The sequence below is a fragment of the Cebidichthys violaceus genome, unplaced genomic scaffold (genome assembly GCF_023349555.1).
Source record: "Cebidichthys violaceus isolate CVI_PGR_0920_01 unplaced genomic scaffold, fCebVio1.0.p SCAF_13, whole genome shotgun sequence".
Classification (NCBI taxonomy): domain Eukaryota; kingdom Metazoa; phylum Chordata; class Actinopteri; order Perciformes; family Stichaeidae; genus Cebidichthys; species Cebidichthys violaceus.
The window spans coordinates 3,071,387-3,097,053 of NW_027176296.1; the positions used below are offsets into that span (position 1 = coordinate 3,071,387).

Sequence of the window (25,667 nt, forward strand, 5' to 3'; positions counted from 1 at the left end):
GTTGAGACGTGTCCCTGGGGAATAGTTAGTGATTGTTTTTAGTGAAATAAATATCGAGCCACGCACACACAGGGATGCTGAAAGACTCTGAAGAAAACATCCGCTGAACCAAAGATTAGAGTTCTCACGCCAGAATGTCTCTACAGACTAAGCAGGAACAGTTTATTAAATTTGACTGTGCGTTATTCAACAAAATTTGGCTTGTTGTAAGATTATTAAGGCTTCGGAGGAAGCCGTCATTTCAAAAGGCTGTGAACTGTAATTTAGATCTGCAAATCTCAATCCATGCAGGGTTTATGCTTGATATGAGATGGCCTGGCTCTGAAGGGCCATAAAACAGACAGCTGCCTTTCTTCCACAAATCACAGCCTCTTTAGCACCAGAACAGATCATCTCCATCAAATTCTTAAATATTGTCAAACCTGCAAAACAAGTACTTCCTGTCTGGCATATTGTATCATGATTACCTCGGACAATTAATGGAAGCGGGTGGTGTTTTCTGCTTGAGCTATAAAAGGATTAGGAAGCTAAAAATACAGCTTGCACCTCACAGGGATGCACTGGGGATCCCTTTCCCTCCAGGTGGGCAGGGCAGGGACACCGGATCTGAGGAGGATATCACTTATCTGGAGACAAACAGCATAGATTAGGAGAGGAGACAGAAGATGCACTGGGGACAGCATGTGGGAGGACTCTAACACAATTACACACAAGCACCAAATCCCTCTTCTGATACCGCTGAGAAATGCTGGTGCGATAAATAGTAAATAGAGACCAAAGCTGGGCCATTTGTTTTCTGTCAGACTGCACCCGGATGCACCAAAGCTCAGCAGCAGAGAGAAGACAGACCTCAATGTTTTAACTACGAGCTAGTTGCCTCCAAATGAACTGTGCTTTGAAACGGATAGGGCAAGATTTGGACTGACAGTAACACCAGTCTTGCAGCAGACTTTGGACCTTTTTAAGCTAAACCCAGCTCTGAGATGACACCAGCTCTCCAACTAAATGGATTTTCCAGATTCATTGCTTTAATTGACTTTGCAATCATACAAACATTTGTAATTTGATTAGCCCTTTGGCACGTACTAAAATATTCTATTCTACTATTCAGGGAAGATTATGACTAGCATATAACCTAAGACCTAAACATGGCTCCCTTATGACGTATATCAAACTCCCCCCATCCACACAAGAATTTTGTGGCAAAAGTAAACACTTTAATCCAATTTCTTAGACCCCAAAGCCTCATTCAAAAAGCCACTTTATTTATAGTGATTGCAGTAGTCCTGATAGCTGTAAAATTGTTGTTACGGGCTCATTGATTTGCTCCATGTCTCATGATTAATTCATGGCTTTTCCTTTGTCTTTTTTCGAATACATGAATCCCTACATGAGTCACCAATGATATACATTCAGATAATACAGCTTCCATTAGGAATTTGACAGTTGAAAGATGAATGAATTGTAATCGTCAGAGCTCTTCTAGCGTTTTCATCGCACCAAAATGGAAATGTCATGGATATTATTGACTTGACAGATTTAATAAAGAAAGCAGCTTATGATGTTTCATTGTGTTGTTGTTGCAAAGATGTTTTGTATATGTGTTGACCCCCCCCGAACATTGCACTTCCATATTATGTGGACTCTGGTCCAATTTGCACAAGACGGTTTGATGGGAAGTGAAAATGAATGCAGCTCTGTCTGTGTGCCAGCTGAAGTGTCTTTGATCCCATGTGCTGGAGGTGTTGGCACAGGTCTCCCTGCCACCCACTCTGCATGCCCCACACTGTGTGTGCTCTGATGCCTGCCATAGCTAAAAGACTAAACGCACCGTTAACTGCAAGGCATCTTTCAGCTGTATTTTCACCCCGACATGTGGCACAGTTAAGAGTTAATTCATAATTAGTTCAGAGTTTGTTTCTTTATTTAGAAAAATGTGTAAGATTTACATAAATGTTCATCTCTCAAAGAGTTCCTCAAATGCACCAAGGGGTGTTTTTGTGTGAAAGTGAATTGTAGTCCTACATGCGTACAACCAAGCACAGTGATGTTTCTAGCAGGGCCGGCCCTAGACCTTTAGAAAAAACACTGTTGCATTGACGTCGCTCACTTTCCCTCCCAGCTCGGTTTGCGGCTGCCAGTTGCAGCGTTCTCCCTCAATACTGGGCCAATTAAAAAAATTGTTGTCCCTATAAATCACAAAAACATGGGGGAAATACTGAAGTTACTCATTATGTTACGCAACAGTAGTTTCGCAATATTTCCTTTATTTGATTGACAGTTAAAATCAGCTTTATAAAAAAATAAAAAAGACATAATTGAACACAAATAACAACCACTGTGTGGAGACAGAGGTGTGAGTGATTTTCTTTAACTCTGAATTAAAAAATACAGTCTAGACTTGCGACAGTACATGAAAAGTGTAATGAGATAACTTTGTTATGATTTAGCGCTACATAAATAAATCTTAATTTGACTATTTTCTGTTCCACATGAGGTCTATCATAACAATCCTTCTCTTTGCGCGCGCACACGCACACACACACACACACACACACACACACACACACACACACACACACACACACACACCAGTCTAGTGTGTTCTTGATTAAAATATCTCAAGGGAACTCACTAAATTATTGTAAAATACAGGGAATTTGTTATATCTTGATGTAAAAAAGTAAAGAGTAAAAGGCCACTGTGGTCCATACTGCATCGTGCAGCAATTTACATTTCATCAGTAACAAAAGTATGTGTTTCCCTCCAAACTTGTACATTTTGAGTTACCTTTTGCTTATTACTTTTAAAGTACATTGCATCATCTCAAACATTGTTTTGTAGGCAACAGCATGACACTTTCTGGCTGATGTGATATTCTATATCCCAGTTTGGGCCCAAACACTTCCAGCTGTACATACATTGTGTGATGTAGAACATCCAGGCCAACAACACTGTGTCTCACTAACAAGAGAATAAACATGATAATGCTAAAATATGTATGGGTAAATATTATATATGAAGAATATGTATGTAATATTGAGCATTGGTGATGTAAATATTTTGTCGGTTAATGTTCCATTATTAAAATAACATCAAACCATGTGATCGGTCAGAGAATAGGCTCTGTGTCATTCCAATTGACAAATGCATCTTTCCACCTGAAACAAAACAAACAGTTTAAGGCATTTAGAGCTGACTCAGATATATTCTGCATGGTTTTCTACATCTTCAAGCTGTATTTAGAGTATGCAAGGAATTTGAACTACAACACATTCTTAGTAGTAGTGTATAGGATCTTCAGACATTACTGTGCACGTGGGTGTTGGTCTGTGTGTTTGAAATGCCAAAAGATCGTTACCTTGTTCGGATACAGTGCTCAAGTGGAGGAATGAGATCTGTGTCAACATCTTGACAGCTCAGGGCCGATTCGCCAACAGCTAAAAATGCACACACTTAATTAGCCTTTTTAGCTAAGATATTTAATTTGGGCTCCAGCAAAATAACTAAACCCTACTCAAGCGTCAACAAGAGAAGGACCCAGATCATTTAGATTGCAGGAAAACAAGATCAAATCATGATCACAGACATTATATTCTAATGCACATTCATCTGTGGTTATTTATTATTTACGGGCATGAGAGGATGACAAGAAACATAAACAACCAAAAAAGAAAGGACATGTGCACTGCAGAACAAGTGATGTTACATACAGACAGTGAGGCGGATCTCCTCCTGTTGATTGGCCAGTCCATCGTAATAGTAGAGCTCAAATTCCAGGCTTTGACCCTGATTGGTCAACAGCTCCCTCTGCAGGCCAAACAGCACGCTGAAGTGGCTTTCACTACAGACCACCCAAATGGGGTAACGGGGAGTCTTCAGGTAAGCTCCTACCTAAGATAGAGGAAAGTAGAACAAAGTAATCTATTAAATACCAGGACCTGTGAGTGAAGCAGCAAAATTAAATCCAGCAATCATCAATCTTATTATTTTGAATTTATCAAAAAGTGCTAAATGCCTTGCACACAATCTTGAGCTGCTACCTGCTACATGATTGGGAGAGAGGTAACATCAAGTGTCATGGTGTTTGTGCATGCCAGTATAGAGACACAGTTTTCCAGTAACAGGATTTTGTTAATGATTGATTGATAATACATTTTGTACATGTTTTGGTATTTACTGTGTATGTTAATATTGTGAAGAAAATGTGAAAGATATTTAGCATTTCTTTTTTGCAAGGTCTATCATTAAAGACACAATGAGTAGGATTTTACTAAAATACAAAACAATGCATAGACAGATATTGCAGTAATCCCTCTCAATCGTCACTTATGACTAACTAGAAATGTGTGGTGGTGTCTGTATCTGCAGCGAGGCTGCCCGCTGCCTGTATTTTCTCTTCTCTTTTCATATTGCTGTGTGTTCGGGATGTTTCTGGGGTCAAGCTCTATAAAAACATAGCGACCAGAGGAAGCTAAGATAATGGCGGACACGTCGCCAAAAAACCCACAAATCCAGCGAGGGGAAAACGTCAAGCTGACAAATCTCATTCCAAAACGAGAGTGAGTCTGAGGTTGGCTTACACTCACTGGCGAGCACCGTAACCCTTGTTGAGCCGGTGAGGAGGGGCCAACTTTGAATGTTGTGTTTACAAACCGCAACCGCCAAAACCTTCTTACTGTGTCTTTAAAGTTTGTATAAGGTACACACATATATATATATATATATATATATATAGCTCTACTTCCTCTCAACTTCAGCTTCCGGTAAACACCGCCAAGTACCTGTTTTCTCTGAGTTAGTACAAGTTGTATGCTTAATTTTGGAGAAAATATGCAATTATTCAAGAGTCTTATATCAGCTTCAACACGCCATGTTCCTCATCAAAACATATCCGAATTTCCATGATGTGCTTATTGACCTACTAATTACAATTCACGTCACAAATTCAATTTGATTTGTTGCTATGCTACAGCTTGATAACCAGAGAGCATGTTACTCTCCATTTTCTTCAGTTATCCTTCTCTTTTGAGTGGGAAGTAGTTTTAATAAAAATATTCAGGTTGTGTATGTGTTGGTATCTATCATATAAATCCCATCATAGTCTAAAGAACAACAGATGTGCTCATAATTACAGAAAAGAATGTCCCCTGAGGTCATGAAGAAATGTATTATTTGTTCATCTGTTTGATATTTTGAACATCCTCAGAGTCCTTAACACTTTGCGTGCCATATTTGAGGAGACTTTGGGTCTCTGGAGGTGAAGGTAAGAGGGACACCTTGTAGATTTTACCGACTCCAACAGTCTGGACCAAAGGGTACACACGATACGGTTTTGCGTCCTCCAGGGTGGTGTGGTTATACATGATTTTGTTATGACAAGGGATGTACTGTATAAAGCTAAGTGAATGTCCTGTTACTTGTTATGCAAGTTGTACCCCAGTCTGCTCTGAATTCAGATGTGTTGTTGTATTAAACATACATCTCAAAGATGCTCCATTATTCATCCAAGTGAGGACTGACCAGAAGTATGAGTTTTCTACATCGGTGGGTGAGCAGAGATGACCAATGTCACTCACCTTACAGATGTTATAGTGTTCAAACAAGGACAGCAGGCCAATGTCACAGTGACCTTTGACCCCCTTCAGTAGAGTCATGTTGCCGTTGCCCGAGTCCAACTCCATGTCATTGTCAAAGACATTAGAAACTGCTCTGCCGCAGAGCAACAGGTTGACCAGCTCCTGGTGTACACAAATATAAAAATGCAATCTTAGTAACCAGAAAATGTTTAGTGTATACAGCAGTAACATTACATAGTATTTCTACTCTTACTCTTGTTTTGTGTCTTACACTGAGATCCCTTTATTGTGCAACCCACTCCAAGTCCTGCATGCACTTACAGTATGTCCCTCAACTAATGTCATCTATACCAATTCCCGCACTTCCGTTATTCATTCAAATGTATAATTCTGAATCACAAACAAACACAACACCAAGTGCTCTGAAACTATTTAGCCTGCAACTTGTAGTTTCATGACAAACCTGAGTGCAGTAGCCGTGGGCTCCGATGAGTGTGTTGGTGGGCACGTCCATATCGTCTCTTACTCTAAAGACAGAAGGAAGACCAATGAGGGTGAAGTGTCATTATCTAAGTAATAGTGATGTTTAAATAGAACATCTTGTTCAGCCATTGAGGTAAAAAAACAAACATACTTTTCAATGCATCGAGAGAGAACTGCAGATACGGTGAGTAGTATGCATCCTAACACCCCGGTCTCAAACTGTGGAACAACAGATTAAAGCAAAAAGGTTGGCAATCTATTGTACATTTGACAGGCAAAATTAAACTGAAGAAGTCAATAATAAGTTTCTTGCCTGATCAATATGCCGCTCCAGAAGCAACTGCAGGTCTCTGATGTTGTCCACTGTGAAACATGTTATCTAAAACAAAATGTGATTACAAAATTGATAGTATTGACATATCTACACTTTGTTTATTACACCATTATTCATTTAATTTAAAATAAAAACAAATGTGCAAATCCAATTATGGCTATGAATCTCCTACAATAACATTTTAGACATTCCACAACTTCAACATTCTCCAAATAATGTTGAAGAATGTTTGTCTGATGTCGTTGGGAAATACTTGAGATATTTGAAAAATGAATCTCCTCATCTATATGCTGGTAAATCTAACTGAATTCCATTTGGTCAATTTGAGTGTGTAACTTTACTACCCCCGTGTCAGAGAGTGTGTATGCACTGCAGAGGCATCTCTACCTTTTCAAGCACTCCTTCAGATTTGTAGCGTCCAGTTGGGGTGAAATGATTTCTCCCTGAATTGCTGTTTTAAAAAAAAAATAATAGAGGTAAAACAAAAAGCACCCAAATTGTTTAAATCAATGCTTCATCTGAAACAGAGCACACTCCGACTCTCAGCAGCTAAGCCAGGTATTCACATGCATTCAACCTACTTAAATACTGGTAATGAGGTTCTGTGTACTGGTCTGGATATAAAAGGATTTAGTGGATGATCTTACATTGCAATTGTGGCTTGTTTTTCCTCGCCAGCCCTCCACAGTATTTCAGCCGCCGCTAAAACTAGACACTTTCTTCTGGTTGTGTTGGAAGGTCGTAACCTCCTGAGAACAAAGTGGCAGTTGAGTGGAAAGCCGGTCGTGTGGTGTAATAATACAGTTAATACCAAATGCAGAGGGTCAATACTTCAGTGGCTACAAAGCATGCCTTGATGTGAATTAATGTCTGTAAAAAGCATCCAAGTGATTACAATAGGGCACTCAGTGGTTAACATTATGGCTCAAAGCTCTGAATTGAAGGATAACGTACGGAAGGCCTGTGTTACTGCTTTCAACTTTTTCAAACAGCAGTTTCTTTAGAACAAGGGCTTGGATGGATGCCAGAACTCCACAAGGACCACCCTAGAAAATAAATACACAGTACATGATATGACAAATGTCAATTAATGATATGAAGTGAATGCATTACAGAATCTTAGAAGGATGGCGCAGTAATGACAACCTTTTTCTGCACAATTCCGTATCTCAGGTCATGCATTTCTGAGAATGTGAAACCTTGGTTCCTCCACTCAACACTGAAACAATTTAGGCCAGAACCCGTAAGAATCGCTTTCAATTCCTGAAAAGAAAAACAAGAACAGAAGACAAACAGGAAATCACTGGAATCCACAGTAACCGTTAGCAGCATTAAGCAACAAAAGGAGCACTGGTGAAAACCACCAACCATGGCAGTGTGTTGGTCCATCGGTCGGCCTGCGTAGCTGTGCTCTGCGACGGTTCTCTGAAAGGACACTTTGGAGAGTTCTCGCAGATCCTCATCATCATCAATGTCATCTGGAAATTGATTAATACACCATCAGCTTTGACAAATACAAGGAAACAATAATAAAAAAAAGCCAATTGATGCAGTCTTTTTTTTCTATATACTCACCTAAAACCATCTCAGCCACATCCAAATCAGCCACACTTGGCCTGGTCAAAGACTTTACGCTAAGAAACAAACAATGTACGCAAACCTAAGAATAAAACTTTGTAGGACATAATTTCAACAGTATAAAACTACGAGGAAGCCACAGACAAAGCATTATTAGCTTAAAGCTGTTTACTTAGCCTTCAGTATGTCTTGTTGCACTTTTTCAAAGCTGTTTTCCCTCTGCACTCTGTCTGGTGCACTCCACAACTCCCGTTGCCCTCCCAAGCGGTCAGCTGAGTTGATTTCAGTCAGGCCGCTCTCTGAGCTTTTTTGATGTATGCCAGTCACTAAAAGTCCATCCCTGGACTGCTTGTTTTCTTCCTCTCTTCTGAGCAGCTGCTGGGGCACTTCTAGCCTTCGATTCTGCCTTTTTTTGTTTGATTCCTGAAAAGAAAAACATCAGTAACCGAAACAGAGTATGATGAATATAAGTAATATAATGAATCAATACGTTTTTAGGAGCTCCATCAGTAGTCTAGTACCTGAAGTGTGCTAGCTATTGGTCCAGCAATCATGCCACGTCTAATTCGATTAATTCTGCTCCTTTGGGTGCTCTCAGTGGTGGAAGTCTTTTTTTCTGGTTCTCTTCTGATGAAGCTCTCATTGTCCTGGAGGGAAGCCATCAGTGGCTGCTGTTTATGGTCTTCTGAGTCACAAGACCAGAAACCTGTTTGATTTTGACTGGACAGTCCACCTGTCTCAGGCAATAATGATGTATATATAGGTTGAGACGGGCAGATTTCTCCTATATCAGACCTGTGAGAGAGATAAATCCCATATATGTTCAAACCACCTTTCAAAAACTCAAAACAGCAGAAAATAATGTATCAAAAGCTACACTTGAGAAATACCTTAATTTGATGTGTTTACTGATTACAAAAGCTGTGCTAGCCTCTGTCTTTGTGTCATTCATCACTGTTGGTGTTACTGCAGGAGAATTAGCAATCCGGCTCATAGTTGGAGCAGACTGTAGGGGATCACTTTTACTGATGGTGATCTGGTCCTTCATAAGGCCCTCAATGTGATGCTGTACAATAATCTCCAGTAATGTTTTCAGGGGGGAGATCCGAGCCTGCAATGACAGAGAGGTCAGCAACAGACTTCTTTTTAAATGTCACTTTGCACAGCAGCCGACCTCCAGCTGCAGGACTTACTTTATTCTTTCTATAGAGACCCTCCATGTTGAGGATCTGCCTCAATTGTGATCTGTTGTTGATACTGGATTCTGTGCGTGGATGTTCTTCATCCATACAAGCAATCGTCCTCTTGAGTCCCTGCGTATCGAGAGCGTTTTACATCGTATTCTGTAACACTGAATCTCTGGTGTTGGTGGCACAGAATCTGCAGAACCACAGGTTTCAGTGTAACACCTGAGTTAACGTTGAGCTAAGCTAACGTTAGCATTGCTAGACATGGGGGGGCTAACGCTATAGCTCGCTCGCTCGCTCTGGTAACGGTTTGAGTTAACGTTAGCTAACTTACCTTCCGACTCAGATATTCCCGTACAACAGAAGAAGACACCTCGTCAGCTGAGACGGTCATAGTGGTGGGAACGTGCACACGGCGGTGATGGCCTTTCCTCTAAACACAGATAACCAACAAGACGCTGCTCTGACAGTATAGCTTTTAGCTATCAACCGTGTAGTGAACCATAACAAGGCTGTGGGATGTGCTGCGTCGCAACCTGGACCTTTCAGAGACTGTTCGTATATGTTTTTAGAGATTTGGTGAAACTCATAGTTCGGTGAAACGTGTCTTTCAGAGTTGTTGTTGTTCGGCAACCATGGCGACGGGTCAAGTGGGTCTTCTTCTTTGATTTTTTTAAAGGTAGGTTGTATCCTTAATGTTGCACTACCGCCATCTTTTGGAGTTAGTTAACGCAAACTCCCCCTTTCCACCACACTAACAGTGTGTTCTTTAATGTTCTAAAGTTTCTGGTACCTTAATGATCACAAAAAACAGTTGGATGCTTCCGTATAATGTGAAATGTGCTGTTCATAGTACTGTGTCCTATTCTTAATCCAAGCGTGACAGTATTGTTTTATTTTTACTCTCCTATTTCTCATGATCACAACTCTTTATTTTATGGAATTTAAATGTCTTCCTCTCATCTCCTGACCCCAGTGTTACTATTATTGATTTCCTTCAACATAATGCCCTTTCCTTCTGATTTTGAGAGACTAATTTGTGTCTCTATTGTCTTTTTTTCAGCTTGTTTGCCCACTCTTTCATTACCCAGAATGCCTGTGTGAGCAGGAAGCCAAATGAAAATAACCTCACTGCCTTGTTTCCTTATTCGTACTTGAGCTTTTCTCCTCTCGTAGTCCAGACACAACACTTGATCCATAGTGTCCTTTCCTCTCTTGAATTTACATTATTAAGTAACCGCCATACCTCCTTTCTCCAAGAAATACATTATCCTCACATTGACCATCTGTTACATCAATTTACAGATGTGTGATGTCAGGGCAATAGGTACATAGTTTGTTGCCTCACCGGCATCCTTCCCTGGTTCCTTTTCGGTATAATTATTGCTTTCTTACAGCTCTCTGTGATTCTTCCTACCTCCCACACTTTATTGAGTAACATCCACAACTTTTTCAGTTCCTCAATACTTTAAACTTTTGCAATATTTGCAATAGCACTTAGTTTATGGCTATATTCAGTGCTTCCCAACCTCAAATCTAAGGGCTCTTATGATGATTAACAAAATAGAAAGGTGTCAGAATGTGTCATACTCTTTACATTTTGTTCATTAATTGTGTAGCTGTGAAAATGACTATTTCTGTTTGATTTGAAGGAAAAATGACTCTCGAATTAAACTGGTAACAACTGGTGAACTTATGTAAACACTTATTGGTCCACCACCCAGCACCCTGTGTTCAATACAGTATGAACTCTATTGCCTCTAAGTGGAACAATCAATACTCCTTTGCAACACATAATACTTTTTACTTTGTAGCATTTGATTAAATAGAACTTTGTCAAGAAAATGCGTCATGTGAACATAATATAAACAAAAAAAATAAAGCTCTAGATTTTTTACACAAGACCACTCACTTCAGGTTTGTGTGTCTACAATGATGATGGGATATACTCACTTTATTCCTTTAAGGAACAGTTCACCCAAAACATAGCAAATAAAATGTACAACAGATCAGGCAGTAGGCTGCAGTTTTCAAGTCATCTCCATGCAACAATAAAAGACACCACAAAAATTCTGTCTATTTGTTCATTTTATTAAAACATTTTTATTTATAATATATGATAAACTTTCAGGCTAGCCTATGTTTATTTTTCTATTATCAAAGCATAAAACAGTTACCTATTGTCAACTGAATTATGACAGTTGTATCAAGAGTATTACATTTAACTCAAAAAGAAAAAAGGGGGGTTCGAACATGAAAAATCAACATATTAATATTTCTTTAGATGCTGCATTTTAAAAACATTTAATCTTGGCCTAAAGAGTTTCATTGAAAGACGGGATGTACATGCAAATTGTTTTGTTCCTGCAATATCATTGTCAACACACCCTTCACTGTGGATTTCCAATTAAGTGACGTTACTCCTTGATATAATACCAGGCAAGTATCACAACACCATTTACTAATATGGCAAAGAGTACAGAAAACTGTTGTGGAGCAGTTGTAGAATACTGAAGCAAGATGTTTTACTGATATTCCTGTACCTTGTTATTTAAGATTAGTACACAAGAACATCTTACTGTTTACATTTCAATACCTCAACCATAATGTTTTCCATGTATGGACTATAAAGTGTGATATTTACAATACAGTACTATGATACTTAAACATTGCTGGTATCACAAATATCATAAGGGCCTCGCAGCAAAGATAACCCTTGGCATGGGAACAAGAATCGTGTCTGTTTTTGGCACAAGTATCATCCTACTCTACGGGGAGTGCAGCTTTACAAACGTAAACAACATGTTGCAATTTCTGTGTGTGTTGTGTATCCCTCCCTTAGGAATGCCAAGCATACTGCTATTTTCCTCCCTCTGCTGTTTGACCATACCATGAGGGATGAAGTTTTACAAAAGGAGTGAGAGACAACAGGGAAAGTTTCCAGAACATGGAAGGGCATCAGTAGTCATAGGCTGCAAAAAAGAAACAGAAAAGCCATTATCCAAATCTGCCTGAGTTCACGAGGAAGAGGAGCATGCGATCCACTTCATGGAGAGAGGTCGAAATCCACACAGGAGGCATCATGCAGGCATGCAGTCACACCAAGGTGATCTTACTTTCTATTGTGAGGATGCAGGTACTCGCTGCTGTGCCTCTGCTGTTCACAGCCTTGCACATGTACTCTCCCTCGTCCTCTGGGAAGGTCTCCGGCAGGTAGAGGCAGGACGTCTCACCTCTCTCTATATACTGATAGTCCTCACAGTCCTGGAGCATCTCTCCCTCAAACCACCAGGTCACCTCCGGCTTGGGCTCCCCTGTGATCTTAACGGTGAACCGAACTGGCTCAGAGTCCACCACTGATTGATTTTTAAGGGGCTTTTTAAACCACGGAGCCCCCGATCTGGCATGGTCCTCCTCATCTTCATAGGCTGCAGAGCCGTTGATGATGCTACCCTCGTCCTCCACATCATCGTCCTTCTTCTGCAAACAGATGACAAAGAAATCTCAAACTTTTGCCGGGGTCAAAGCCACCTTAAACCAAAAGCTGAATATGCTGTCATAAGGAATGATCTTGCATATGTGGTCATGAACATGGAATATTTACTTTTTGGAGGGCAGCATCAATCTCTTGCTGCTCAAACTGCATCCTCTGCAGCTTCTGCTCCTCTATCCTCCTCCTCTCCTCGTCTTCTCTGGCTTTAGCCATTTGTTGAAATCTGGCTTTCATATCCACCTTCTGTTTGAATGGTGACTCGTCAGCCCTCGCTGGAGTTGTTTCTCCTTCCCCATCCTCCTGAAAAACACAACAATTACATGTATAATATATGAGATAATCCCCCGTTGATATACAAATAAAATAGCAGGAGGGTCAAAATTTTTTGGTAATTTAAACATCTTGAATTATTAATGTCTTGCCTCCTGGAACCGCTCAGCTTCTCTCTCTTTAATTTCATCATCAACGGCCTTCCTCCGTGCTCTCTCCATGTCAATCTTTTTCTGAATATCCTCTTCAGTCAGCTGCTTGATCTTCTCAAATTTGGACTTGAGGTTCTTGGCTTGGATGGAGCCGGTCCTCTTGAGTTTGGTCAGTTCTTCATACTCTTTGCTAACAACATCTGAGCTTTCATTCACTTCATCCTGTGAGACAGAAACCAATTCAATTTTTGGCATTGTAGTGAGAACACTGTAAATGTTGGAAATGTAACAATGTGGCATAAAAAACAGGAGGTCACATTTGTTGTTGCATTACGATATGTCAATTCAAAAGATGTATGTAAGCACTCTATTCTCAAGCATAGCATAGCATAGTTGGCTTACATAGTCTACAGTACTTCAATTTTCATCTGTTCCAAACTGACCTCGCCCATCTCTTGTCTGAGTTGTTCAAATTCCTGCTTCTCCTGCTCCATTTTCTTTTTGCGTTCCTCTGCCTTGCGTCTCCTCTCAGCTTCCTCCTTCTCTTTCAGTAGCTCTTCAAAGTTCATCTCCAGTTTTCTGGGGTGCAGTGCTTCCTGAGATTCACTCTTCACCATCCCTCCTTCCTCATCTAGTACCTGTACACACAAAGGACAAGATTTCTCTATCAGTGAAATAACTGATTGCGTCACATTTGCAGGAGCCATTCTTATTGTCGCTCATAACATTTAAAAACACCATGCATCCCATCCCCATCGTCATCTCTAGACCTTTTTGTCCTTGTGATTTTAGGGAATATATTCATAGCCGGATACTGTATAATTGTTGTTTCTTGTCACTTCTTTGTGAAAGTATCTTACTGTTTCATCTCCATATGCAGACTTTTTCTCATCCAGGCCAGTGCTCTTAAATAAATAATTTGGACAAGGGAACAGCAATGCAGGTGTACCATTTGAGCCCATCAGATTGATTTTCAGTAAATGAATTCTCACCCAATTAGAATTCAATTATAGATCACATTTAGGCAGAGTCAGTAGGAAAAGTCAAATTTCTTTTGTAATAAGTTAACCTAATTTATTTATAATGGCATGCATAACATAAGTACATGTTTGTGCTGTTTGTATTGCTGTTTTTATATGTATTTGGGCGTGTTAATATTTAGTTATAACACAGGTTTCTATGGGAGCAAATGAAGTTAAAGCCGAGCAGCAAAAACTCCCATGTTCTGTGAATGATCAGTAAGCTACACACGTATTTTGGTCCCTGAGTCATGCAGACTTACCATGCTCTTGCGGGCCTCAGCAAAGTGCCTCTTCTCCTCTTCCAGTCTCTTCTTGGCATCCTCCTCGGCCTTCTTCTGGTCCTCCTCTCTTCTCTGGCGTTTCAGGTCCTCAAAACTGGCGCATATCTTCCCAGGCTCACTGCCCTCCAGGTTCAGTAAGGCCATCAGCACCTCGTCATCCTCATCCACAAGCTGAGCCAGAACACAGCAAGGTAAGCTCTGTGTACTGTAGGTAAAATGGTCGCTAGGGACCGCTAGTTCAGGTGAAAACTACCTTAAAGGAATAGTTTGGCATTTTGGGAAATATACACTTATTTGTTTTCTGGCGGAGAATTAGATGAAGAGGTCATTCAACTCAAATATCTGTAAAATAAATATATATAAATATAACGCTATAGCCAGCAGCAGTTTAGCTTAGCTTACCACAAAGACTGGGTTTTGTTACCTCTAGAAAGATCAAGGCTAGCTGTTTCCAACCCTTTTCCAGTGTTTAAGCTAAGCTAAGCTAACTGGCTGCTGCCTTATATTTACCATATAGATTTAACAGTGATGTAAATCGTATCTTGTCATTGAACTCTCCACCAGAAAGTGAATCAGCGTATCTCCCTAAATATGTAACTATTCCTCCAAGGCCATTTCAGATCTAAGATATATTTAACGTATAATGCTGTTATCACCAGATATGTAAATATGTATATAAGTAACTGAGATGTTTACACTCAAATCTATACATTTTTTGTATTGAATTTTGGATTTATTTATGGGAAGCATGCTGACCATGCTCTTCCTGGCTTCAGCGAAAGCTCTTCTCTCCTCCTCCATTCGTCTCTTGTACTCCTCCTCTGCTTTCTTGCGCTCTTCTTCTACCCTCTGCCTTTCCAGCTCTTCAAAGCTCAGCCTCAGTTTTCCAGGTCGGTACTCCTCCTTGTCTTCCTGAGCTGGCTGAGCGCCCTCCTCATCTTCTCCCTGATAACACACAAACAAAGTATTATAAGCACTGGTCAGCTCAACAACAGTTTAAACATCAAGATTCACTTCACAACATATTTGGCAGTTTATAAGGAGTAATTGTAACCCAAAGACTCTACTATTGATACTCAGTGCTTGTAGGAAACAGGATCAGGATACAAGGATGTTTACCATTCCCAGCCTGGCCTCCTCGAAAGCTTTCTTCTCGTCTAGCAGGCGGCGCTTTGCTTCCTCTTCAGCCTGCTTCTTCCTGTGCTCCTGTCTCTCCTTCTCCAACTCCTCAAATGTCATCTTCAGCTTTCCAGGAGTCACCTGCACCCTCTCTGAAGACTTCTCCTCTTCATCCTACATCCAAACAAGAGTGAGAATGCATTGTTTAAATCTGATCCACAATCATTAAGGTGGTTGTAAGAAGCCCAAAACAAGATCTTATAACAGTAACGTTTATTTCTTCATATCGCTACCTGTTGAACAACCGAGCGCCGCTTGGCATCCCTGAAGGAGAGTTTGTGTTCATCGTACCGTCTCTTCTTCTCTTCCTCTACCTTCTTCTTCACTTCCTCCTCTCGATTCTTCTCCATGTCCTCAAAGTTCACCCTGATTCTGCCTGGAGGTCGAGATGACTTTGCTGGAACCACCCGTACCAGGATTGTGTCATCTCCATCCTGAAAGATGTTTGATGATGTAGGATTATACGAGGTATTACAAAGGCACACATTTAGGTTCGAGGTTCTTGTACTTTACTTGAGTATTTCCTCTATGCTACTTTGTACTTCTACTCCATTTCAAAATGAATCTGCAGAATGTTTACTTTTACCTTGGATACTTTCATTTGCTGACAATACTTTTAAATGCATGACTTCTAGTGCACTTGTAATGGAGTTTCTTCTACATTGTTATATGGATACCTTTACTTAAGTACTGGACCCTAACACTTTTTCAACCACTCAGGCTTGATGTCTTTTAGAAGACATGACACACTAACTAATCAGTGGTAGAGGGAAAAACAAATTCAGGTCAATCTCAGTGCATACCCACACACAAACAGACTAAGAGCATGTGGGTGGATAAGGGTCAACAACTATTGGCCTAATGTCGCCATTTGCAGCAGGCTAGGGTATGGGTGTCAGTCTAAGATAGCAGAGTCTAATTTAGTCGCAGTAAAGAGGTCTAGAGCTAATTTAGTCACTGGGAGGTGTGGGAAACAGTTGCCAGTCATATGCTGTCTACACCTGGCAGCGCTGCAAATGAGCAGTTCTTTCTAGATCATCAAGTCAGTCCTCCCTTATATTCAAACAGGATCATTTTAATCTTGAGACATTGCTCCGTTTCTGATAAAAGATCTGAAGCATAATTCATTTTCTTCATACAAATGGTCACAAAGAAAATAGTCATAGGGCAAGCTAAAAAAAATGGGGGAGTGATTCGCTGCTACTATCAAGTAAATAAACATAAAAGCACTTTTAGAAGGAACTACATTTGTAAGGAATGATGTTGCATACAGCGATCATCACTTCATGCTTTTGTCTGCACCATTGCTAGGGTGGTAGGCAGGATTTTAGAAATACTGAACTCATCAGTCTTCAGCCCAACCACCCCCGAAAAAATGCTAGTATTTTGATTTTCCATAATTATTTTCTCAAATATATTTTCTGCAATTGTTTTTTTTTTTTAATTAAACAGTTATTTTTAAAGGACATCCTCAGAAAAACAATAATTGCCTTAATTTAGAGAGAACCAACTAAACTAAATACCTGCTCATAAATCTCCATAAAGGGTAGGTCTCCATAAAATTAAGGTGAGTAGTAAAGACAGTTACAACTATGTCCTGTTTAAGTTTTTCTGTCTAGCTGTGCACACAGCCTTGTTAACGTTTGACTGTACGACAGTAGAGCAGAATTAGGGCAAAGACAGAGCAGGTAATTGCCTGTAATTGGCTATCTGGCACAAGAATACTTTATGTAACCATTCCCAAGAAATACTCTGTCTAAAGGTATGAAGGCTTTCTGTCTATTCTGTAATGAAAAATATGAATTTGTTCTGCACTACATCGTGTTCTAAAGTCTGAGACAGTAAGCTATAATAACCCATTTACCATGAGTTCACATCCTGTTCATGTCAACAATGCTACTGGTGGTTTCAGACCTATATCCAGCCTCTGCCAACTGTTTGTGCCACTTAAAATAACTCATCCGAGTGGCAGCTGAGGATTACCTGAATCATTACAGATACAACTACCCCATTTCCATCAGTAAGGCAGCGCTGAATCATCTAGACATGCTGTCCCACTTCCCACCGAGACCCTGTACAAGGAATTCAGGCCAGATTTACTTACCTCAGCTGCTTTCTGAGCCAACTCTTTCTTTATTTTGGCTTTTTCCATGTTGTCCTGGGTTTCCCTCTTCTTCCTTTCTCCTTCCATCTTCTTCCTTTCCCCCTCTTGTCTTTGTTTTTCCATTTCTGCAAACTTCCCCTTCACACTACCTGAGGATTTCACAGAGCACAACACAAGCCTTCAGCCTCGTCTTCCTCCCAGATCCCTCGCTGAATACCCATTCTTCCTACCCTTTGCACTTCTTACCTGTGATTTTAGGGACGTAGGATTTTTCTACCTTTGCTGGCTTCACCTCTTCTTCCTCATCACTGGAAGCGAGCAGCTCTTTTATCTGTGGCGGATCAGATAAAGAGTGGTGGTGAGGCTATGGTTTAGCCGAGATCATCTCTTTTGCCACTCAGGATCCATGCTGGTCCCAGCAAGAACGAGGGCCTAATCCCTGCTAATAGCCAGGTCATGTGACCTGCAGGAGAGCCTCTGATTGGGCCGTGGGGTTGTTGCACAGACAGGAGATGAGCGTAGGTGCTCGAGTCTGGCCAGCTATGGCACGGCTGTACACAGGGAGGTTGTTCTCTCTGAGTATCACTGATAATCCACTCACATAACACCATATCACTGTGTTTATTTCACCACAGTCGATCTAAAAGCTGTCTTAACCATAATGTAGCTTCTCAGTCACTAAAATAGTTCCTACACATTGTAAGTCAATATCATTATTATTCTCTTATCTGTTTCTTCCGATGAAAATCCAAGGCACCATTTTTTCATGGCTTAATGTTATATAAAATATAGATGTGTGCATCATTTTGTATTAGAGCTGCAGCTAATTATTATTTATATTATTAATTAATCTGTCTATTGTTTTAAGATTAGTTGATTAATCGATTAGTGCTTAAAATGACAGAACAGTGAAAAATGGCCATTATAATTTCACAGAGCCCAGAGTGATGTCTTCAAATGTCTTGTTTTGTCTGACCGACAGTCCAAGGATATTCAGTTTGCAATTATAAAACAGAGAAAAGCAGCAATTCATCACATCTGAGAAGCTTGATCACTGACTAGATTAGATTAGAGATTGCAGGCAGCAACAGATCAGCACTACTTTAGATACTTTTTCTGTTATTCCATCTGGTATATTTGGTGTCTGTAAAATTTGGGAAGTGGAATACAAAATAAGATAAAGTTCAGTGAGATGAACGATGCTTGGCTGCACAACATGCGTTTAGAATTATGGAGGATCCGTTGGAGAATCAGTCCTTTAGTGTTCCTTGTGCACATTATTAGGGTTAAAATTACAACCTTTATAAAAAATGACCATCCTTTGATGTCAAGCACAAACCAAAGTTGCATATTTCGCAAAGGGATAATTATTAATTAGTTATTTCTATAAAACACTGTGTGGTGTAGAAGACAGTGAATTCTCACTCAAACCGGCAGCCTTGTCACCCCGTCATGCCTCATCATGCAATGCAGGTCTCGGTCGGAGATTAGTGGGGTTATCTGTCTTTGACCTGCTGCTTCCTGCGACTCCACTCTCTCTCCTTGACGTATTGCTCCTTCCTCTTGTGCTGCTCGTCCTGGTTCCTCTGCCTGCTGCGCTCCTCTCTGGCCTTCTGCATGGCCTCAAACTTGCCCGTCACTTCCCCCTTGTCTTTGTTCAAGTTTGGCACATAGCTTCTGGCCACCAGCTTTCTGGATCGGAGGAGTCTCTGTGGATTAACAGTGAGAGGGATGATAACGTTATTGTGAAATTCTGTGAAGGGCAATATCCATATGGACACGAATCACATCATCCACAAAAATGGATCTAATCACTTGTAAACTTTAATTTCCTCACTCACCTCTTTCTTGAGAGTCAGATCAGAAATATGCTGGTCTTTATGTGTGTCAGGGTCTGCATCCTTCTTTGTCTCTGTGCCCTGTTCTACACCATTAACAGCTTCTGAGCTTTCATTTTTCTCATTGGCCGTGTTTTCTTTATGATTCACACCGTTCATGCGTGTCTTGTCAGTCTCATTACTTTCTTCATCGTTTATGTTGCAGGGCTCTTTGTCTTCTATTTGTGACGTCTCCTCTTTTTTCTCCTCAGCTGCGTTGTCTTCATCAACCGCCAAGTCATCTTCCTCGTGTGTCGCGTCATCTTCCTTGTTTTCTGCATCGCTCATGTTGAGTTCGCTTTCATTTGTGACATCATCAATGTCGTGGGCGACAACAGCCGCAACCTGCGCCACCTCAGTCATTTTTGTACCACAATGACAAGTTGACAAACAGGCTCTGTTCCAATGTTACCTGCAAAGCAAAGCAGAACGGTTCAAATGTTAACTTTCTTGTTGCATTATGTACAAGTGAAGTATGCAACAGGAATTTGACTTTATGACATAAACAATCACATTTTCATTAAATTATCAGGTGTATTTCTTTTCTCAATACAGTATCTTTACCCTTTGTAAGTTTTATTGATTGCCACTTAAAAAAAAAAGACAATATTTCAAATAATTGCATCTACAAAATACATATAACATGGTGTTTATTATTTCACTGCGGAATGTAACAAGAGCATTCATTGGCTGTCACCTGAATTTGTTGGTGAACAGTGCCTTCATTTTGGCACTATTTTAAACAATCAAGGTGGAACACATAATTCACTTCTTTTCTATTTATTTATTTTTCTATTATTCTATTTTAACTGTTGGTATAAAGCAACCGTTTACAGCCATTTGAAAGGCCAGATCCTCTACTTTCCTTGATTAATTATTGATTCTGTAATGTCATTATTTTCTGGTGGTAGGATTTAAATGTGCGACAGGTAATTATTAAAGTTAAGGGCAAGGAAAGCTGCTCCATTTCCCAGTAAGAAAGAGTGCAATGGAAGCCCTCTATTTATAGCCCACTTGTGGGTCCAGGACATGTGATCATGGCTATTTCTGAGGAGTGATAGGCAGTTGGACAGAGCTCAAGTTGGCACCCATATGTCGCCCTTCAGGCCCTTGACAAAATGGCCAGACAAAGAGCGAGACAACTGGACGAACAAGAGTTGTTTGGACTGTTAGTCATCCAACACTAAAAACCGTTGCTGTTTATCTTCTAATACGTTGTCCTCAAATACCTTTTATATTCACGCATGAAGATCATAGAGCGACATGATGTCGCTGATTAGGAGCTTAAACATTTCAGCATTGAATGGAATAATGAAAAGTGGAAATGTAAAATGTGTGCCACAGTCAGTGTATCCTATATTTCCCATCACATCAAAATCACATTGATTTTTATATATTATTATATATGTATGTATTATATCAATTAAATGTCATCTGAAAAATAACAAGGCCAGTACATCTGATTTCATATTATTTTGCTAAATGTTCATTGTGAAAGGTTTCTTATTAATCAGGGTCATTTTAACTCTAATCTCAAACCCAGGAACAAGGAGGTGAATGTCAGGAGAGTGACAGAAGCACAAACAGACAGCTGTTTCAAATACTCACCTACCATTTTCAAACTGCAGTCTGTAAGAATGTTTCTTCTGTTGTGCACTGATAAACACACATTTCGGACTCCAAATATACAACTACATAATCTTCCATATTAAGTATTTTGTGACTCGAACGATATCAACTTTCTATTTGGGCTGATGTTGAAGATGTGCAAAAATATCATATGAATCTGTTATATTAAAAAAAAAAAAAAGAAACAACAAAATCTCACTCATCAATCTTCTGATCTAAATCTTGACTGACTCACTGTCACATCTGGCAGATCAACACGATACAAAACAAATCCAGATACATGACAAACTTTAGGTTTGGGTGGTGATGTCCTATTTCTGTACTCAGCTGGCACAAGACATCATGACAGTGCATCGTAAAAAATGAGTTTGAGACATATACAGATATATTAATGTGGTATTTAGCAACAACTGTACAACAGCCTATCAAATGATTGTGTTTCTGTTCCTGTGTGTCTGTTCACATGTTCACATGTTGCTATATAACTTATAGTTAACTGTTATAGGCCATAGTGATAACTAAATTGAGATGCAGGCTATGATCTGTTTAAGGCAACTTTTTGTTAAACTAATAGCTTTGACCTTGCTGATGATGAACTTGTGGTTTTACAAACCTCTTCTTCCTACAGAATATATTTTTAGAAATGTCATTTTACCTCTTTACGCTTGCTGACGTCCTCTTGTTTTTGACTTTTGAAAAAAAAAATCCTTTGCTTCGACAGAAACCAGAAGAAGTGAAACGCAGGACAATCCGAGATGCGACCACCGGGTGCCCCAACTCGACTGGCTGCTGGTTGCGTGTAGGTGAGACGTTTCCATAAAAGTACCGTTACTTTCTACCGGATACTGCATTCCGTGCGCGGTTGCCGCAGGTTCAGCTGTTGCCTCGTGCGTGCGTGCGTGCGTGCCTGCGCGCGCACACACCCACGCAGTCTCATCGAGATCATTTGCAATCGCAGCTGCATAAATACTGTTAATAATTGTCCTTAAAAATCCCTGACAGTTTTGCACGGACAAGTATGTATTAATATTGTGTTTTAATGGTTAACTTGCAGTCAATTATTTTAAATTTTTACTGTATTTATTCTAATATCTTTAATATCTTTAACTTATGATAGCTGTAGCTATCAGTAAGTTTACAGTTACTATATACTTAATATCACTGTGAAAGCTCTAATATCATTTGTTTGTTGTTTAGTTGTTAGAGGATTAAATAAGTTGTATCCTCTAATTTAGGGCAGGAGCTATACATTTTAGGCAGAATCAAGTGTCATTCAAATAGGCTATCCCATGCTTTTGTTGTTTATACCCTCACCTACCTGCCATGCTTCATTGTGCATTTGCCATTTCCTGTTTTTGTATTATTTAGTTCAGCTATAATTGTCTTGAATTGTGTGGTACAACAGAAACTGGACACTCCTCTGGTCAAGTCTGTTTGGGATGACTACAATCCAGACAGACATTATCATTATCTGTTTATTGGCTTGTTAGAGCCAAGATTCCTGACTTATCAGCTAAGAGGTTCGCCAACTTGTCCTTTGTTTTTCCTGCCTAACATAGATGTTGCTGTCAATCTGCTATGCAATGGCGGTTGGAACTTGTATCTTCGTGCCAAGAACCTCACAAAAACAGTTTTTCAATATGGTCACGTCTAATCAGAGACCATACATTCCTATCACACGTTGTAGAAAACATACAGTATAAGCCTGTACCACACTGGTGAGTCTTCCTTAAGATGAGAAATTTGTCTCGTGGATGTAAATAGAAACTCTACAGCAGACACATTTTGTCTGCTCTAATGGCTCCATGCACAGCTGCTGACTCACTGACCAAACAGGCCGCAGGCAGAAAATCCACCAAGTAAAGTCCCTATTGAAATATTCTAGGAATGTAATAGAGATTTTTGAAAATTGGAGCACCTCTTTATTGATCTTGATACCTGATTCTTTTCAGGTGAATAATAATTTATATTACACTGAAAATCTAGTTTGGCACACTGTATTACATTGTTCTCTTGAAAAAGAGAATGTGAAACCACCACTTTACAGTTTAAAGGTAAATTTCAGGATGAACAGCAAACGTTACATAATTTCAACAATACTCAGTTTGTCCAGTTAAGGTGTTGAAGCTTTGGGAAACCCCCCACAAGAAGGCCAAAGCTCCGGCTAATACTCTAGCTACTTAGAAGTGAAATCTGAGAGCCAGAGCATCATTGAAAGAGAAGGGGATCCCTTTGATGAAATAACAGAAAGACTAGGTAAGATAAAAAATGTGGATAAAATGAATACAAGACTGGTTATAATATAATAGACTGCCAGCTAATATACTTTGAGCTCAGTGTATTTCCTGGAAGCTAGCGTAGAACTTCCACTTTATGTTGTTGTATTTGATACGTTATACACAAATCAGTTTTTTTATTTGATGATTTTGTTAGTAAAATAAATCAGGCCTTTTTAAAAGTTTCATATGAGTGTTCCAAGAAATTATGTTGCATTAAATTGGTCAGCATATCTATGTCTTACCGACTTATTAGTGTTTTAGAGAGGCCTGAGTCTGTTCTGTGAACTCTAAGGGCTAAAGGGCTCCGTCCTCCTCTGTTCTGAGTCCTTCGTGGCATCAGGGACAACAAGGGGATTGCTTTAAATAGCATCACAGTTGTGGCGACTTTTCAACACTGTAAGGACAGCTACCCTGAGTCAGAGTGGGCATTTAGGGTGCTGTGGCTCATCCCGACACCCCTATGAATATGTTTATGGTGGTACAGCCTACACACCCCTGCTGAAGCCCCAGTATAGACTGGCTCAGCAGGCCAAAACTGAATCAGTGCTGCTGGATGGACTCACCAATGCCAGCTGTCCACACATCTACTGAAACAGTCTCAGTCCATAGGAAATATCAAACAAAAAAAAGATCAACAAAGACTGCTAAATTTGTGAACAATAACTCTTTTTTTGTACACTTTTCATACACACTGCACAAATTGTCAAATGTCTCAAACATAATCAAAATATCAGGGGAAATCCTCTTGGACTCCTCTCAGTCTGCTCACTTTTATACAAATCTGATGAGGCGCTACAGTTTCCTGCCCACTAAAACATCCTAACACCACTGCTATTAATACTCTTTATTAATGTCTAACATGCATTCCTCAGGCATAATCATCATGGCTTCACTGAGTCCACTTATTGTGAACTCTCTGTTGTGTTCGTGCTGAGGGCTTGCATGTGCTAACCAGACTAGGCTGTTGATCAACTTGTAGCATCAACATGATGCTTTCTCTTTTGCCCAGCAGATGCCCAGTTATACACAGTTAACTGAGGGTTAGTTATTGCTGTTGAAATGGCCGGCCAAGTCTTTCAATGTAAAACACTGATACTTTGTGATATTGGTCTCTTCAATACATAGAGGACAAGCAAACTACAGTGTGTCACATTTGTTTTAATTTAGAATTTCTCTGTATCTCCTGCATCAGAATATCTTTTAGCTGTTTATCTCACGCAGTGAATACATCTCATAATTTCCCAGCTGTGACTGCTGACTAAGGAGAAAATGTAATCCCATCACAGAACAGGTGCCACCTGTAGGCAGAGCATACCACACTCCTACAAAGCTGCTTTTAAGACACACAGAGAGCCTTTTTAAGTGAGGGAAAAAAGGGGTATTTTCAGAGTAATTTAGCAGAGGACAGTAAAAGTAATCCAAAGGTAGGATGTGGTCTGAAATGGTCCAATGCCCTGCCCTGCATGTGTCCTTCCACTGTGCACTATTCAAAAACGTAATGATAGCCCTCTCAGCTAACAGGCATTGGCATAAGCAAGACTTAACTCTGCATTACTGGCTTGTTGACAACCCTAAACCACAGAGTGGTGTTATCCATGACTGACCACAATCCCTTAACAACACCAACTACTGTATTGTGAAAGAATCTTAATTGTGCACCACTCAACATTTGGTCACATGCTTTGGCCTCAAATATAGAAATGTTTTATTTTTTTACTGGTTTTGCCTTAGTCTGGAAAAATCAAGAGGGAAGATGCTTGTGTTTTGCTTCCTCAAGTGTTAAACCAATTAAACCAAAATGTACAATTGTCTTTAGAGAGGTTAGTACCTTCCTATTATTGCTTGTGAAGAATTCATGGATCTCTCACTGCCCCCTAGTGAAAACACAGAGAAATGCATCTGACACGAATCCTGACTGCTGTTACAGTATTTTGTTATGTCCTGTTGATCTCTTTGCCAACAACCAAAATGTGTTTCAACAAATCTCTTTATTTCAATATTTTATGGCTTACTTCTGTATTGTTTTAATTCAAAAGCTGTCCATAGATCAAAGTAGACTGAACAACTGAATTAACTTAAGAAGAAGATAAATACATGTGAGGCATCATGGTTACTTCTTCCATCTTACAAAGCCTGTTTTATCCTCTCTGTTCATTTTTACACATATTTACAGTGTGATTTTTAGATAATGTCGGCGTACCAGAACCAATTATCAAGTCA

General features: G+C 39.8%; 2 protein-coding genes across 5 annotated transcripts; both read right to left on the reverse strand.

The window, feature by feature from the left end:
- Positions 1-2,247: 2,247 nt before the first annotated feature.
- Positions 2,248-9,818, reverse strand: mindy4 (MINDY lysine 48 deubiquitinase 4). 3 transcript variants are annotated; one of them, XM_068707379.1, is made up of 18 exons: positions 9,496-9,818; positions 9,168-9,287; positions 8,865-9,085; positions 8,496-8,769; positions 8,147-8,397; positions 7,972-8,030; positions 7,765-7,874; positions 7,543-7,659; positions 7,351-7,442; positions 7,044-7,145; positions 6,784-6,847; positions 6,376-6,441; positions 6,214-6,281; positions 6,043-6,106; positions 5,580-5,741; positions 3,714-3,894; positions 3,362-3,440; positions 2,248-3,161 (listed from the first exon to the last, which is right to left on the reverse strand). In XM_068707379.1, exons 1-18 carry the CDS (start codon positions 9,553-9,555, stop codon positions 3,113-3,115), a joined length of 2,139 nt encoding a protein of 712 aa, XP_068563480.1. In that variant the 5' UTR covers positions 9,556-9,818; the 3' UTR covers positions 2,248-3,112. The 3 variants fall into 3 exon arrangements, with proteins under 3 accessions (XP_068563480.1, XP_068563481.1, XP_068563482.1); XM_068707380.1 differs by having other exon boundaries at positions 9,168-9,354; positions 9,496-9,552; XM_068707381.1 differs by lacking the exon at positions 9,168-9,287.
- Positions 9,819-11,231: 1,413 nt separating this feature from the next.
- Positions 11,232-21,966, reverse strand: nexn (nexilin (F actin binding protein)). 2 transcript variants are annotated; one of them, XM_068707383.1, is made up of 14 exons: positions 21,824-21,966; positions 19,504-19,951; positions 19,174-19,371; positions 17,909-17,993; positions 17,663-17,811; positions 15,792-15,992; positions 15,499-15,672; positions 15,136-15,324; positions 14,359-14,550; positions 13,520-13,714; positions 13,077-13,298; positions 12,766-12,954; positions 12,278-12,641; positions 11,232-12,133 (listed from the first exon to the last, which is right to left on the reverse strand). In XM_068707383.1, the coding sequence occupies exons 2-14, from the start codon at positions 19,900-19,902 to the stop codon at positions 12,120-12,122; spliced, it is 2,571 nt and encodes an 856-aa protein (XP_068563484.1). In that variant the 5' UTR covers positions 19,903-19,951; positions 21,824-21,966; the 3' UTR covers positions 11,232-12,119. The 2 variants fall into 2 exon arrangements, with proteins under 2 accessions (XP_068563484.1, XP_068563483.1); XM_068707382.1 differs by lacking the exon at positions 11,232-12,133 and having other exon boundaries at positions 12,243-12,641.
- Positions 21,967-25,667: the final 3,701 nt, after the last annotated feature.

What these genes read in the sequence shown, in the direction of transcription:
- nexn (XM_068707382.1), bottom strand. Translation starts at nt 19,902, where the DNA reads ATGACTGAGGTGGCGCAGGTTGCGGCTGTTGTCGCCCACGACATTGAT. An exon ending in AGGAGGCCAGGCTGGGAATG is followed by an intron (nt 15,325 to 15,498) that starts GTAAACATCCTT and finishes GTGTGTTATCAG; the next exon opens with GGAGAAGATGAGGAGGGCGC. An exon ending in TCAGACAAGAGATGGGCGAG is followed by an intron (nt 13,299 to 13,519) that starts GTCAGTTTGGAA and finishes TCTGTCTCACAG; the next exon opens with GATGAAGTGAATGAAAGCTC.
- mindy4 (XM_068707379.1), bottom strand. Translation starts at nt 9,555, where the DNA reads ATGACCGTCTCAGCTGACGAGGTGTCTTCTTCTGTTGTACGGGAATAT. An exon ending in ACGGAATTGTGCAGAAAAAG is followed by an intron (nt 7,443 to 7,542) that starts GTTGTCATTACT and finishes TTTATTTTCTAG; the next exon opens with GGTGGTCCTTGTGGAGTTCT. An exon ending in AACACTATAACATCTGTAAG is followed by an intron (nt 3,895 to 5,579) that starts GTGAGTGACATT and finishes CCTCTATCTTAG; the next exon opens with GTAGGAGCTTACCTGAAGAC.